At 55.3% G+C, this 12,461-nt stretch overlaps 3 protein-coding genes across 3 annotated transcripts; 2 read left to right on the top strand and 1 right to left on the bottom strand.

The window, feature by feature from the left end:
- Positions 1 to 591: 591 nt before the first annotated feature.
- UMAG_02464 (uncharacterized protein) lies at positions 592 to 3,462 on the top strand (the record flags this gene model as incomplete). The annotated part of the gene is made up of 1 exon (XM_011390445.1): positions 592 to 3,462. One exon carries the CDS (start codon positions 592 to 594, stop codon positions 3,460 to 3,462), a length of 2,871 nt encoding a protein of 956 aa, XP_011388747.1.
- A 988-nt stretch (positions 3,463 to 4,450) lies between these two features.
- Positions 4,451 to 5,491, top strand: UMAG_02463 (uncharacterized protein; the record flags this gene model as incomplete). The annotated part of the gene is made up of 1 exon (XM_011390444.1): positions 4,451 to 5,491. The coding sequence occupies one exon, from the start codon at positions 4,451 to 4,453 to the stop codon at positions 5,489 to 5,491; it is 1,041 nt and encodes a 346-aa protein (XP_011388746.1).
- Positions 5,492 to 6,215: 724 nt separating this feature from the next.
- Positions 6,216 to 10,901, bottom strand: UMAG_02462 (uncharacterized protein; the record flags this gene model as incomplete). The annotated part of the gene is made up of 1 exon (XM_011390443.1): positions 6,216 to 10,901. One exon carries the CDS (start codon positions 10,899 to 10,901, stop codon positions 6,216 to 6,218), a length of 4,686 nt encoding a protein of 1,561 aa, XP_011388745.1.
- Positions 10,902 to 12,461: the final 1,560 nt, after the last annotated feature.

Below are 12,461 nucleotides of genomic sequence, written 5' to 3'. Positions count from 1 at the left end.
CAATTCACCGCCAAGAGACCCTTGATCTTCTCGGAACGCCGCTTCTTCTGAAGTTTACATATACAGTCACGAGTGTGAGTACAACATATTCTGGTCCTCTCTCTGCTCTTACAAGGGCCTTGTCAAGACGTCGGTGGCTCTACGCTGCCAATCCCTTTTCCATCTCATTCGTGATTGTCGTTTGGGACTTGCTCCCCAATCGTCAATCGTGAATGTCGCCAAGCACGCTTGATTGATTTTGACGACTGTGCAGCACTCACGACTGTACGTACTTCACGATTCGTGATTCACGGATTCCGTTTTTACTTTTTGTAGAAGAAACACGAAAAGGTTCACGGTTCGCATAGTTAGTCACAGAGTCGCACCTGCGCGTGCCGTACGGCGTGGTTAATCGTGTGTTATATTTTTGAAAGGCGTTCATGATTCACGATTGCTCCGAGCATTTCCGGTGTGGAGGATTGAAAAGAGGGTTCTTCTCAGCAAAGCAGACGTCACCAATCGTGAATCACGAATTCTACGAGGTATGCTCTTGGTTGTCACAAGCCACTCTCCTTACGAGTTTCGAGTCCAGCTCAGGTCGAGACACTGGTGATGACCCGGTCTTTTCTCAGAGATGCTGCTGCGATAGCATCAACGATATGCCATATCGCTAAAGGCGTAGTATTGTCGCCCAACGGTGCTAACCCAGCGGCTAGGCGCGGTCCACCTCGTCCATGGTCTACGCAAGCGGTGGCTCGGGACTCAGCTCCAGGAAACAACGATGGTGCCAGCCACTCACAGCTTCATGTCTCTATCAACCAAGACGAGCGCACGAGCGCCGACTTTATACAGAATGACACGCCCCCACCAAGCAGACCATGGCCGAGCAAGAGCACCAAGACCACCGCTGCGCTCACGCCCGAAGTGCCGCTGACAAACGCACCCGAACCATCGGCAGAGGCATCCTCAACCTCAGCGATCCCATTGAAGCCACCTACACCTACTTCAATACCAACACCGCCGGTGGCTCTACATGACACAGAAGACGACATTCCTAAGAAACCAGCACAACCATCGCAAGCACCGCTGTCGAAGTCCCAGACGCCACCAGTAGATGATATGACGGGTGGGCGCTCTCCTTCTCACCACGACACAATCCAGGCGACAACTGATTCGCCTTTTCAAACAGTGAAATCGTCCGTAGACAAGCTCGAAACACCACCAATACCCGATGTTCCGTCATTCGACCTCGAAGAATACGATGCCGTCAAAGAATCAAAGCACGTGCCGTTGCGAGCTGCAAAGGTTCCCTCTTCGCGTCTAGGTCGTCTTTTTCACTATGGCGGACTTGGCGCTGGCCTGGCTTTTGGGGCTGCTGGCTCTCTTCTCCGTGGTGCGTCGTCTAGCGGAGCCGATGGAAATGCAACTGGCAATCTATTCATGTCGGAGCAGAACGTTGCCCGACTGGTCGACAAGCTCTCGACGATGCGAGGAGCCGCTCTTAAGCTAGGCCAGTTCCTATCCATCCAAGAAACAAAGCTGCTGCCGCCGCAGATCGAGCAGGTGCTGCTACGCGTGCAGAACAGCGCAAACTATATGCCGGTGTGGCAGATGAACAAGGTCATGAGCCAGGAGCTGGGTGGATCCGACTGGCGACAACGACATTTCAAGGAGTTTGAGGACATCCCCTTCGCCAGCGCTTCAATAGGACAGGTGCACTCTGCGGTGCTGCGCGACGACTTTGTCGATCCATCGATGGCTGGTCAACGAGTGGCGGTCAAGGTACAGTTCCCTGGTGTGTTGGAGTCGATCGATTCGGATCTTTCGTATCTGCGCTGGCTTGTGTCAGCATCTGCGCTGCTCCCAAAGGGCTTGTTCCTCGAAAACACGCTCCGGGTGTTAGGCAGAGAGCTCAAAGACGAGTGTGACTACAAGCGCGAAGCCGAGATGGGTCGACGCTTTGGTGAGATTCTGCAAGATTCACCCGAGTTTGAGGTGCCGAAAGTGGTCGACAGTCTTTCTACAGGCAAAGTTCTGACAACACAGATGATGCGTGGTCGACCGCTTAGTCAGGCGTCTCGCTACCCACAGGCGACACGCGACCGTATCGCGCAATCGATCCTCAAGCTCTCTTTGTCGGAACTCTTCCGCTTTCGCCTGATGCAGACGGACCCGAATTGGTCCAACTTTCTCTACAACGAGCGTACAGGAAAGATTCAGCTGATTGATTTCGGAGCTACGCGCGAGTACTCGAAGGAGTTTATGGACAACTGGCTGTACATGTTGCAGGCGGCTATTGATGGAAATTACGACGAGTGCCTCACGTGGTCAAGAAAGGTGGGCTACCTGACAGGCAACGAAAGTAAAGCAATGGAGCGAGCTCACGTCGACTCGATGATCGCCCTCGGTGAGCCTTTCCGAGCAGACGCGCCGGATCCGTATCCGTTCGAGCACCAGACCATAACGGACCGCGTGAAAGCGCAGATTCCGTTAATGCTTCGTGAACGACTCACGCCGCCACCGCAGGAGACGTACAGCTTGAATCGCAAGCTCAGCGGCGCGTTCTTGCTATGTGCCCGCCTCAAGGCGCACGTAAGCTGCAGTTCGCTCTTTGAAGCTGTCAAGGCAGACTACCGCTTCGGTCCAGAAAGCAAGGATGTGCATGCTCAAGCTGGGAGGACTGCTGGGAGGACTGGCGCTGTTGCTAGCCCTCCGCAGGCCAACAGTCCATTCAACTCGTCCGAACAGCGCAGATATTTCCATAGCGTCTTCCGAGCAGCGCAGCTTCAGCAGGACCAACGGACAAGACGAAAACACGGACGAAACCTGATTGACCGCTTTCCACGCTCCAAAATTATGCTTTCGAGCGACCAGGGTAGCAAGGTTGGATCTTGCGAAGTCGGAGACAGCGTCGAATCGCTGGCTGCGAATCCTACGGGGTCCAGCTCGATCCAAGAGACGCCGGTCGACGCGGTCGAACCAGAGAGCAAATTCGGAATCAATCTCGAACGGCAAGCTACCCCTGCTGAGGTGACGACAGCACCAACAACAGAAGCTGTACTGACATGCTCAGAGTCACAGTCGAGCTTGGGTTCGACCACAATACGGGGTATCGCGATCCCACTCAAGCCGCCTCCTCCTGGACCAGAGGAATGCTGTATGTCGGGATGTGCACACTGCGCCTACGATATCTATGCCGAGGATTTGCAAGACTTTCACTCTCGCCTGTCGTCTGTCCGCACACAGCTTGCGCAGCTCTCTCCGCCGGTCACGCGCGAAGAGTGGCGTCAAGATCTCTTGGGCGACTATCCCTCGTCGGACAGCGAAGCGGGAGGCTCAGAAGATGATATGAAAGAAAGGGCGCAACGCGAGGTGGACCGCGTCATCAGCGATCTGGATCCTACGATGAAGGCTTTTCTCGAGATGGAACGCAAGCTGAAGAAGCAGGAGCAACAAATGGGCAAGCAAAGTCAGGCGCTCTAGAGCCAATCACGAATCGTGAGTGAATCAAGAATCAAGAATCACGAATACATCTTGCACGTTCGTGGATGGTCTCTATGGAAACTCACGAGTCGAGAATTGAAGTATACAACTTAGGGTTAGGGCTAGATTCACAACTTGAAGCTTACTCGATGTAGTCGTCTGAAGTAAGTCACGAGTCTGATTCGTGATTCACGATTCACGATTCACGATTCACGATTCACGATTCACGATTCATGCCTGATGATGAATTTGCACATCAAGCAAGACAAGACGAACGGGCCACACGATGTCAGAGCGCTGAGCGGTTTCCACGAAATTCGACACGGCGAAAAATCACAAATCACAAATCACAAATCACGAATAACGAATAACGAATAACGAATCACGAATTGTGGATACTCACGACTCACGACTGAGTTGAGCTGAGCTGCTTTCGAGTCGATTCACGATTCATGACACGCGACTCACGATTGGAGAAGACGGATTCGGCAGAAACGCAGGCAGCGTGAGGGTGTTGAATGTTTGTTGGTGAATTCTCGAATTACAGATTTGGGCGGCTGACGAGTTTTGTCACAACTCTCACGCTCGACAGCACAGCGCAGCGGTGAGCGTTGCACGTTGAGAGGAGCTTTTTGAAAACGCATGAGCCATATGAATACACTATCTTGCTTGACGGATCTCCTCCATCTCGGTTACGAGTTGTTCAAGTGACAAGCCGAATCAGCCAGACCACCGATCGTGGATCATTCACACCATACACACAGCCAGCACCGCATCACGCATTGATACTGGTCTGTACGACGAGCGCATACGATCGTCTCTCAGCCAAACACCGAGCAGCTCAGCGTACCATCGCATCCTCGATCTGCCAAGCACGTCCGAACGAGTGCACGACGTCGGAGCAAGCGCAAGAGACGTTTGAGCAACTTGTCAGCACGCCACTCTCGACTCGGCATCTGCACTTACCATCTGCTGGTCTAGCGTCAACATGGAAGGCATCAACGCAGACACAAAGCTCGAATCGCTTACCGATGCACAGCGGCTCGAGCTGGCATCGAAATTGCAGAGCGAGTCCACATCGCACCAAGCGCTCATCTCGGCAGTCGAGCCGATCGAGGTGTTGGAAAAAGAGTATGCGGCGAATCGTGCGTTTTTGGGCAAGATCAAGTGGTTGAAGGAGGAAGCGGGATTCATCGGGCTGCGACGCGCCAAGGGTGATGGTGATTGTTTCTACCGAGCTTTCGCGTTCGCGTTCATCTACAAGATCATGATGATGAAGGATCGACCGATGCACCATTTCACGGTAAAGCATGTAGAGTCGACGCTGCAACTCTTGAAGCACGCCGGGTTTGATGAAGAGGTGGTGACGGATTTCTACGAGCCACTCAAGAATCTGCTCAACCGCATGTACTCGACCGATCCGGAATCGCAGGAGCTCAACGAACACGCGCTTCTGCAAGCGATGAACGAGCCCGAGCAGAGCAATTCGATTGTCGTGTATCTGCGACTGCTGACGTCGGCGTTCCTCAAACTCAACGCGGACGAATATACGCCTTTCCTGTTCTCGCTCGACACGAGCTCGGACGCTGGACCACCGGACATGGCCAGCTTCTGCGCCAACCAGGTGGAAGCCATCGGTAAGGAAGCCGATCACGTACAGATCACCGCGCTCTCGCGCGCACTCAAGGTGTCGCTCGACGTCGCCTACCTATCGCCCCAGCAAGCTCCGCCCCAAACCCCGCTCGACGAAGAGTTCCCCGCCGAACAACTGCACCAGTCCACCGAGAACTCATCCGACCCCACTTGTCGCGCATCCGCATCAATACCGGTACCCGGCAACGACGCGCAGCGCACCAGATCCGCCGCTGAACATCCGGATCGATGCGACGTCGTCCGCTTCGAGGTCGAGGGGGGCCAGATCACCGAGATCGGAACCATGCTCCTCCGTCCAGGTCACTATGACCTCCTCGTAGAGGCGCCCGTCCCAGCTTCGCCCGAACCGGAAATCCCTGCGATTCTCTCGGCGTAATCACCACGCTTGCACATCACATTTCTCCCTTGGATTCAACTCGCTTTGACGTACAGTAATTCATGTAGTACCAGCGCCCGTAGTGCCGGTTGGAAATTCCAAGTACTGAGCCCTACCAGAATGGTGTGAGTAGTCGCGAGTGTGGATCGATCTGCCCGACCTTGGATCCTGTCGTCTGGCTCCGCCGCACCCACGGCTCTTGGCCTGCAAAAGCTCCTGTGCAATGCGGACATCCAGCGCATGTTGCACTCCACCGCGGTGCGTTGATCAGAGCCGCTTCGATTCCAATAACGGCCCACCATGCACCTGGGCTCAACACCGTTCTAGGCCCAACGCGCCACTAGCACACTCGATTTCGTCTCTCTTCCGACGCTTTCCGCAGCTCTCTCCTGTCTCACTTTTCGTACGCAATTGCAATCGTCAATGTACTGTATATGTTTTCCTTTCGCTGCGTTATGTTTTGTTCGAACCTTGCCCACCACAAACACACACAACAGAGACCTCGTGCGCGCGACGCTGACTGGGAAAAACTGTAGGACGACTCAGCGGCGTTTCGGCTCGCATCACGCCGGCCATCGCGATGGGCATCGGTACAACTATGTAGTTAAAAGAAATCAACAGACCTCCATTACCTCGACAGCAAGACTTTGTGCGATCCAAAACGTGAAACCACGAAACGTGAAAGTATTCCATCGATGCAGATGCCGAACGTATCAATCACGAATCACGAATGCCCGCTCGCGCCCCCATGCTGACCCTGTTGACCTTGACCCTGTGCCGTCCCAGTGAGATTCCACGTGCTCTGGGGCTGCCAGAAGGATGTGTGCTCGAACGACGTCATGTAGTTCCACATGCGTTCGAGCGACTCTGGGTCATCCACTATATCAGGCATCGCCGCTGCTGCGACGGCTGCTACCACAGCGTCAGCGTCCGAACCCGCCGACGTGGCGTCGCTTGCTCCTAATGCGGCTGTTGAGATCGAGGAGCCGAGCAAAAGGTTCGACGCTGGTGCAGTAAGCAGATTCGCTGTCTCGCCTCCACCTGACGATGAGAGCGACGACGAAGCTGGTCTAGAGGTTCCAACAGGCCAACCCATGTCGCTCACCGTTGCTCCGCCAGCGGGCGTCAGCATGCCCGCTGCATTGGCAGCTACAGCCACACCATCAATCGGCATCTGTGTGAGCAGCTTTTCCATTCCACCCTGAGCTTCGAGACTCGAATCCACAGCTGCTAGCTGCGAAGCAGCCGCCGAAATGTCCAAATCCATGCTGTTACCATCAGCGACAATCAACGGCACCTGCGTCAATGGCTTGGCCGCAACTAGACCATTGGTCACATTTTCTGTCTTCACGACCACACCTGCATTACCGTTACCCGTGTCAGCATCTCCGTCTCCCTTTGTCGTTGCAGCACCTAAAATCAAGTCATCCTGCGCCACACCTCCACCTGTTGCATCCACAGTTGCTGCATCGCCAGAACCCTCGGCAACCTGCCTAGATCCCACTGCAATCGCTGCTCCTTCCGCCGCAACCGCAGCGGATGGAGTGGCAGCAGCAGAGCAACTGTCACCGGGCGCAAGACTACTCGTCGTGATCGAAGTCGCCTGTTCGCTATCCTTGCCCGGAGTCTGTGCCGTCGCAGTCGAGCTACTCTGTGTCGTCACCGCGACAGCACGGTTTTCGGGCTCGAAAGCGCCCAAGACAGACTTGAGGTACCGACCATACGGCGTAGCGGAGCCGTTACGATGTCGTGGTGTCTTTCCCGCAATCGTCATGCTGGTCGCCAGACGGCGTACCAGCGCCAACAACGTCTCTTTGTCGGCAAAGGCGTACTTGTGCTTCATGTTCGTCATACGGACGGCTGAAACAGCAGCATAAACCGCCATGACCACTCGATCGTTCGACCATGTCACCAACGCTTCCTCTGAAAAATCGTTGAGCACCGTGTCGATGAGCGAGATGGCTGACGTCCAACAGTCGACTGAGACCGAAGACCCAGAAAGGAAGCCCTCATATTGCTCGGTAGCGCCCAGCACCAGCGAATTGATCAATAGCCGGGAATGGTAGTAAAACAGCTTGGCCGTCGGCGCCCATCGGACCAAGTACTTGCCAGCTGCGGCGCTCGTATCGACCTCCTTAATCTTGTCCTCAGTATTGATGCACCAGGTCTCCTTCCATTTTTCAAGGTCGGCATTGGCGTTCTTGCGGAAAAACTCGAGACCAGCAAGGCGGCGGTCGAACATGCTCTGTCCACCCACACCGAGCGCTGTCGCCGTCTGCGTCTCGTCAAATCGGTCCGGGCTGGTAAGGTAGGTATCGAAGGCCTCGGTATGTTGAGCCGTGATACGGCGCAACTTGATCAAGCTGACCAACGAAACGTCCTCGGGCAGTGCAAAATCTTGGCGATGCCACATGGAGCTCTGCACAATCATGCGGTCCTCTGAGATGGTCCAAGGTCGGCCGGTCTGGGCGCTCAAGGTTCGATCATAGAGGAACAAATTGAACCAAAGCCTCTCTCTATTTCGAACGCGGCGAGCCACCTGCTCATTGCCAAGCAAATTCTCGCTAGGCGTAACTTTGCGGTTGACGCCAACCTCGGTGGCAGTGCGAATCGCAAATCCCAGATACTGCCATGAGCGATCATCAACAAGCCGGTTGGTGGGTCGGCTGTACGTGGTCAGAATCAAGAACGCTTGACTGATTTCTACACTCTTGTACCCTCCCAGCAAGATCATTGGAAGCAGCTTTTCTTGCCAGTGCTTATCCAGTGTCGATGCGAGCTTAGCGTCCTGCGGCGTATCGGAAAAGCGTGCTGCCATGCTCGAGATGACCGTTGTGAGAAAAGCAGAGCGCATGCGCACAAACGCAACGCTGTGAAGGAATGGGTCAAAGAGATCCAAGACCGGATTGATGCGCGCAAAGAAAATATCGAAGAGCCTTTCCAGCTCCTTGAGCTCGACCAAGCCGAGTTCGACCGGATCCAAGCCATCGGTATCATCGTTCTTGCTGTGAAAGAGACTCAAGTTGAAGTAGCCCTTGCGCGAGGCACCCGCTTCGCTCTCACCGCCTGAGGTGACGCCACTTGCATCGTTGGGCTTTGACGCTATTGCAATTATCACCTGCTTGCTCTTGGTAGGGTCGGCGAAGGGTTCCTCATCTGCAGCCTCTCCTGTCTCTGCATCTGTGTCCCATTCGGCGAGCCTCCTGCGACGGGCAGAAAAGCCTCCTCCGCGGGTGGCACGAGAGCGTCCACGCTTGCGTTTGCCCAGCATCGCCGTCGTGACCTCATCAGCAGGGGACTCGATGATCTCGCCAGGCGATGCTCCATTGATGCCCGGGATGGCACCCTGCTTTTGGCCGTTGGCAACGCCAGCAGAGACGCTGCTGCCTGTGGTGACAGCGTCGGCACTAATACCGCCTGGACTGGAAGCATAGCCACGCCGTGCTTGTGCTTTTCCTTCGCGGTATTCCCAAGCTTCGTGATCCAGAGTGGATGGGGTGAGAACGTTGGATCGGCCTAGAGGTACGCCCGAGATGCCCTTGTTCACAGAGGCTGAACTGGTGGCAGAGCCCCCAGCAGCTGCGACAGCATACTCGGACTCTTCTGTTGCACTGGTAGCTTCGAGCTTTGGTAGTTCGCCCTCGGGGAACGACTTTGATCGCATGGTATCCTTCAAGAAGGCAGGCGCGCCGCGAGATGAGGCGTGTGGACTGCTTTCATCGGTTGGATGCACACCGCGACTGGTGTTGAGTAAGGGAGGCAACATGCGGTTCGAGGGCCAGCCGCGTTGACTGCGTGCGGAGTCGTCCTCCCTCCGTCCATAGAGCGGACGGCCGAGGCCAGTGAGGTTGACAGCGGCGCTGACCGCCATGCGATTGGACGGCAGAGTGGGATGCAGCAGACCCATGGTTTCGACTGCTGCCAGGGAGCTTCGACTGCCGGGCCCGACGCGTCCGCCTTCGATGCGAGCAGCAGCTGCGTCGGACGCCTGTGCAAGCAGCTTGAGCGGATTGGAAAGCACATAGTCGTGCTCCTCGCGCGTCGCATCGGCGTCGTCCTCGAGTTCATCCTGCTCGTCTTCGTCTTCCTCGTCTGCGTCTTGCTCGTACACACCGCCCCGACTAGAGGGTCGCTGGTGATGAGATACTGGACCGTCGCGACGCTGCACTCGACCCTTGGATGTGCTTCGTTGCTCATGCAATGATTTGAGCTTTTGTGAGCTGCTGTTGTCGGTACTGTTGGTGTGTTGCGAGATTGAATTGTGCGACTGCTGATTCTGGGTCGTGGAAGAGTCAGTGCGCCTGGATGGCGAGAGCTCCAATGTGCTCTTGTGATTCCTCTCGGATCCAAGCTGAATGTCCCAGTGTGTATAGCTATGGCTTGGTACAGGCGCATTGTGAGGGTAAGGTCGATTTCGGCCATGGGGAAATCCATCGTGCTGTTTTCCAGACGCTACGCCAGAGTGGGAACTGTGAGGAGATGAAGCAGCTTGGGATTGTGGACGATCGCGCCAGCGGCCAGGACTGGGATGATCTGAGCCGTGTCGCCCATGTGAATAGGCTGACGGCTGGTGCGGATGTTGGTGCTGATGCTGATGCGGCTGGTGCTGATGTTGATGCGACTGAGGCTGCTGGTGCGGGTGTTGATGTTGATGCGAGAATTGGTGCTGGTGCTGATGATGTTGATGCGGTTGCGGATGCAGCGGTTGTGGGTGAAGTATAGACTGTGTGTAGCCGTACGGCATGGCAGAATGCGCTAAAGTGGAAGGCGCTGAGATGGATGTCGAAACACCTCCGTTGGGATACTTGTCCAACGTGCTGTGAAAGCGGTCGTCCGGATAGTGCAGTGGTGGCGCACCTCTCGCAACAGCCGCCGGACCAAACCCACCGCTGTTGCTGGGTTTCCAATTTGTGTCAGCAAAGAGTTGGCGGTTGGCACCGCCCGCTTCACTGAAGCTAAAAGTGGAATCAAGATGCTTGTGCTGAGCCTTGTCGGGTGTGCCACGGCCGTTCCGCGAGCTCTGCTGCTGCTTGTGAAGCGAAGTGGAATGATGCGAGTCAGATCTGCCGCCTGAAGAGGTGGGCCGGTTGGAATGATCAAACGAGTCGGCTTCACTACTGTGGCTTGTCGCTCCTCGCAGATCGGAAGGCACCGAAAAGCGCTTGTTTGGCTTTCGACCGCGTTTGTGCTTTTCAAAGAGACACTCTTTCTGATGTTTGACGCAACGTTTGCACGGAACCTGGCCGTCGGTGGGGGCAGAGCACTTGATTTTGGCCGAACGACACTCGAGACAGGCAATCTTGGCACCCTGTTTGGTATCGGCGCCTCCGGGTCCGTCGACAAATACGCGCGGCTTCTCGTCTTGGTCCATGTCCGCCGATGGCGATTGAGGTGATTCGGACGACGCCATAATAGGTCAGGAAGAAGCAGACCACAAGGAGCTGGGAGACAATGCCCTGCGAATTTCGAGGATCCAGAGTTCACAATCCACTCCACCAAACGCAACTAGTGGGTGGGTCTCGACGATGCCTTCCACCTCGCTCCTGACGCAGATATAAAAGTCGCAGGATGCGACCCGATCGCGTCTCAGCAGCTTCTCTGAGACGGTTTCGTAGGATGCTGCACTGCAGCAGTCCGTGCACCTCAGCGCGAAATCAACGAGAGCGTGGGCAATAGCGGCGTCACCGGTGACAGGGCGACTTCTTGGCGTGAGGACGAAAGCACGAGGACCGACGAAATGAAACGGCAGCTCCCAAAGATGAAGGTCAAGGGGGCTGAAGTTGCGCTTGATCTGTGTTCGTGAGACTCGGCCGCCTTGCTGTGCATGCACACGCCGCAATACGAGGCTTGCTCTAGTTGCACGACGACTTCTTCATTGGCAGTCAACGATATGAAATGCAAGTGAGACGGCTGTGAGATCGGCTGGTCGGAAGGATGCGTACAATAACGACAACGGCAGATTGACAGATTGAGCCCTCGAGTCGAGCCGACGATCGAAGAGAGCTAGTGTACAAGCACCGTTCCTGCGTGGAAGAAGTTATGCTCGAGACACAGCGTCGACACAGCGAGTCGCGACAATAAGCTGGATTCGTTCCGGTCAAGTTGTGTTGGGAGGTTGAGTGTAGGAAGCGGGACAGCCAAAAGCGCAAGATCGAGAACAGAGGCGACAACGCTAAGTCGGTGGATCCGAGACCAGACGCTGACGCGGATGAAAGGCGCCAACCAAGGAATACGGTTAGGCAAAGTTTGAAGATGGCCTATCCGACAATCAACCCAACCGAGAACTGGACACTTTCAACAGCTCTCATGGTTTTGTCGCCGCTCGCCAAGTCGTTCACAGGCGGCGGGCGGACTTTGCAGAGACGCACAGAATTACGAATCACGAATAGCGAATAGCGAAAATCACACGCGAATCGCCTACGCGCGCTGTCGGCGACAGGGAAGCTGGGGTATTTCCTGCTTCGTGCTTAGCCACGATGTGTGTTGAATTTGTATAGACAGGCCCGAGTTGTGACTTAGCGGCGGCACAGAACCTTGTGCTGAGCGTGGAGCACCGAGCGGGCTGCACCCAAATATAGCCACGAACTGCTCCAAGTTAAATCGAAGCCAATGATCGTGAATTTCTCTCATGCAGCGCCTAAAGTCGTGAGTGTCGCGACCCGCTCACCAGCCAACGTGCGGTAAGGCTGATTTCCTGATTCGCCGTCGCAGATCTGTCACAAAAGCGTCTTACGCGAGATGAGCAGCACGCGGCATCATTCACGATTCACGATTGGAGCGTGGTGATTCAGGCTCCTCTCAAGCAATTCACGATTCGTGATTCACGATTAACACAACTTAATCGCCAAACCGTCTTTCCAAGCTTGGCAGTCGTGAGTCGTATAATGCCTCCGGCATTCTGTGACTACGCTGTTCTAAGCTCGAGGCTCGCACAGGTACCGCACAGAACGGCACAAGCTACAGTCAAGAT

This window comes from Mycosarcoma maydis, chromosome 5, assembly GCF_000328475.2.
Source record: "Mycosarcoma maydis chromosome 5, whole genome shotgun sequence".
Classification (NCBI taxonomy): domain Eukaryota; kingdom Fungi; phylum Basidiomycota; class Ustilaginomycetes; order Ustilaginales; genus Mycosarcoma; species Mycosarcoma maydis.
This window is presented reverse-complemented; position numbering and strand designations above follow the sequence as displayed.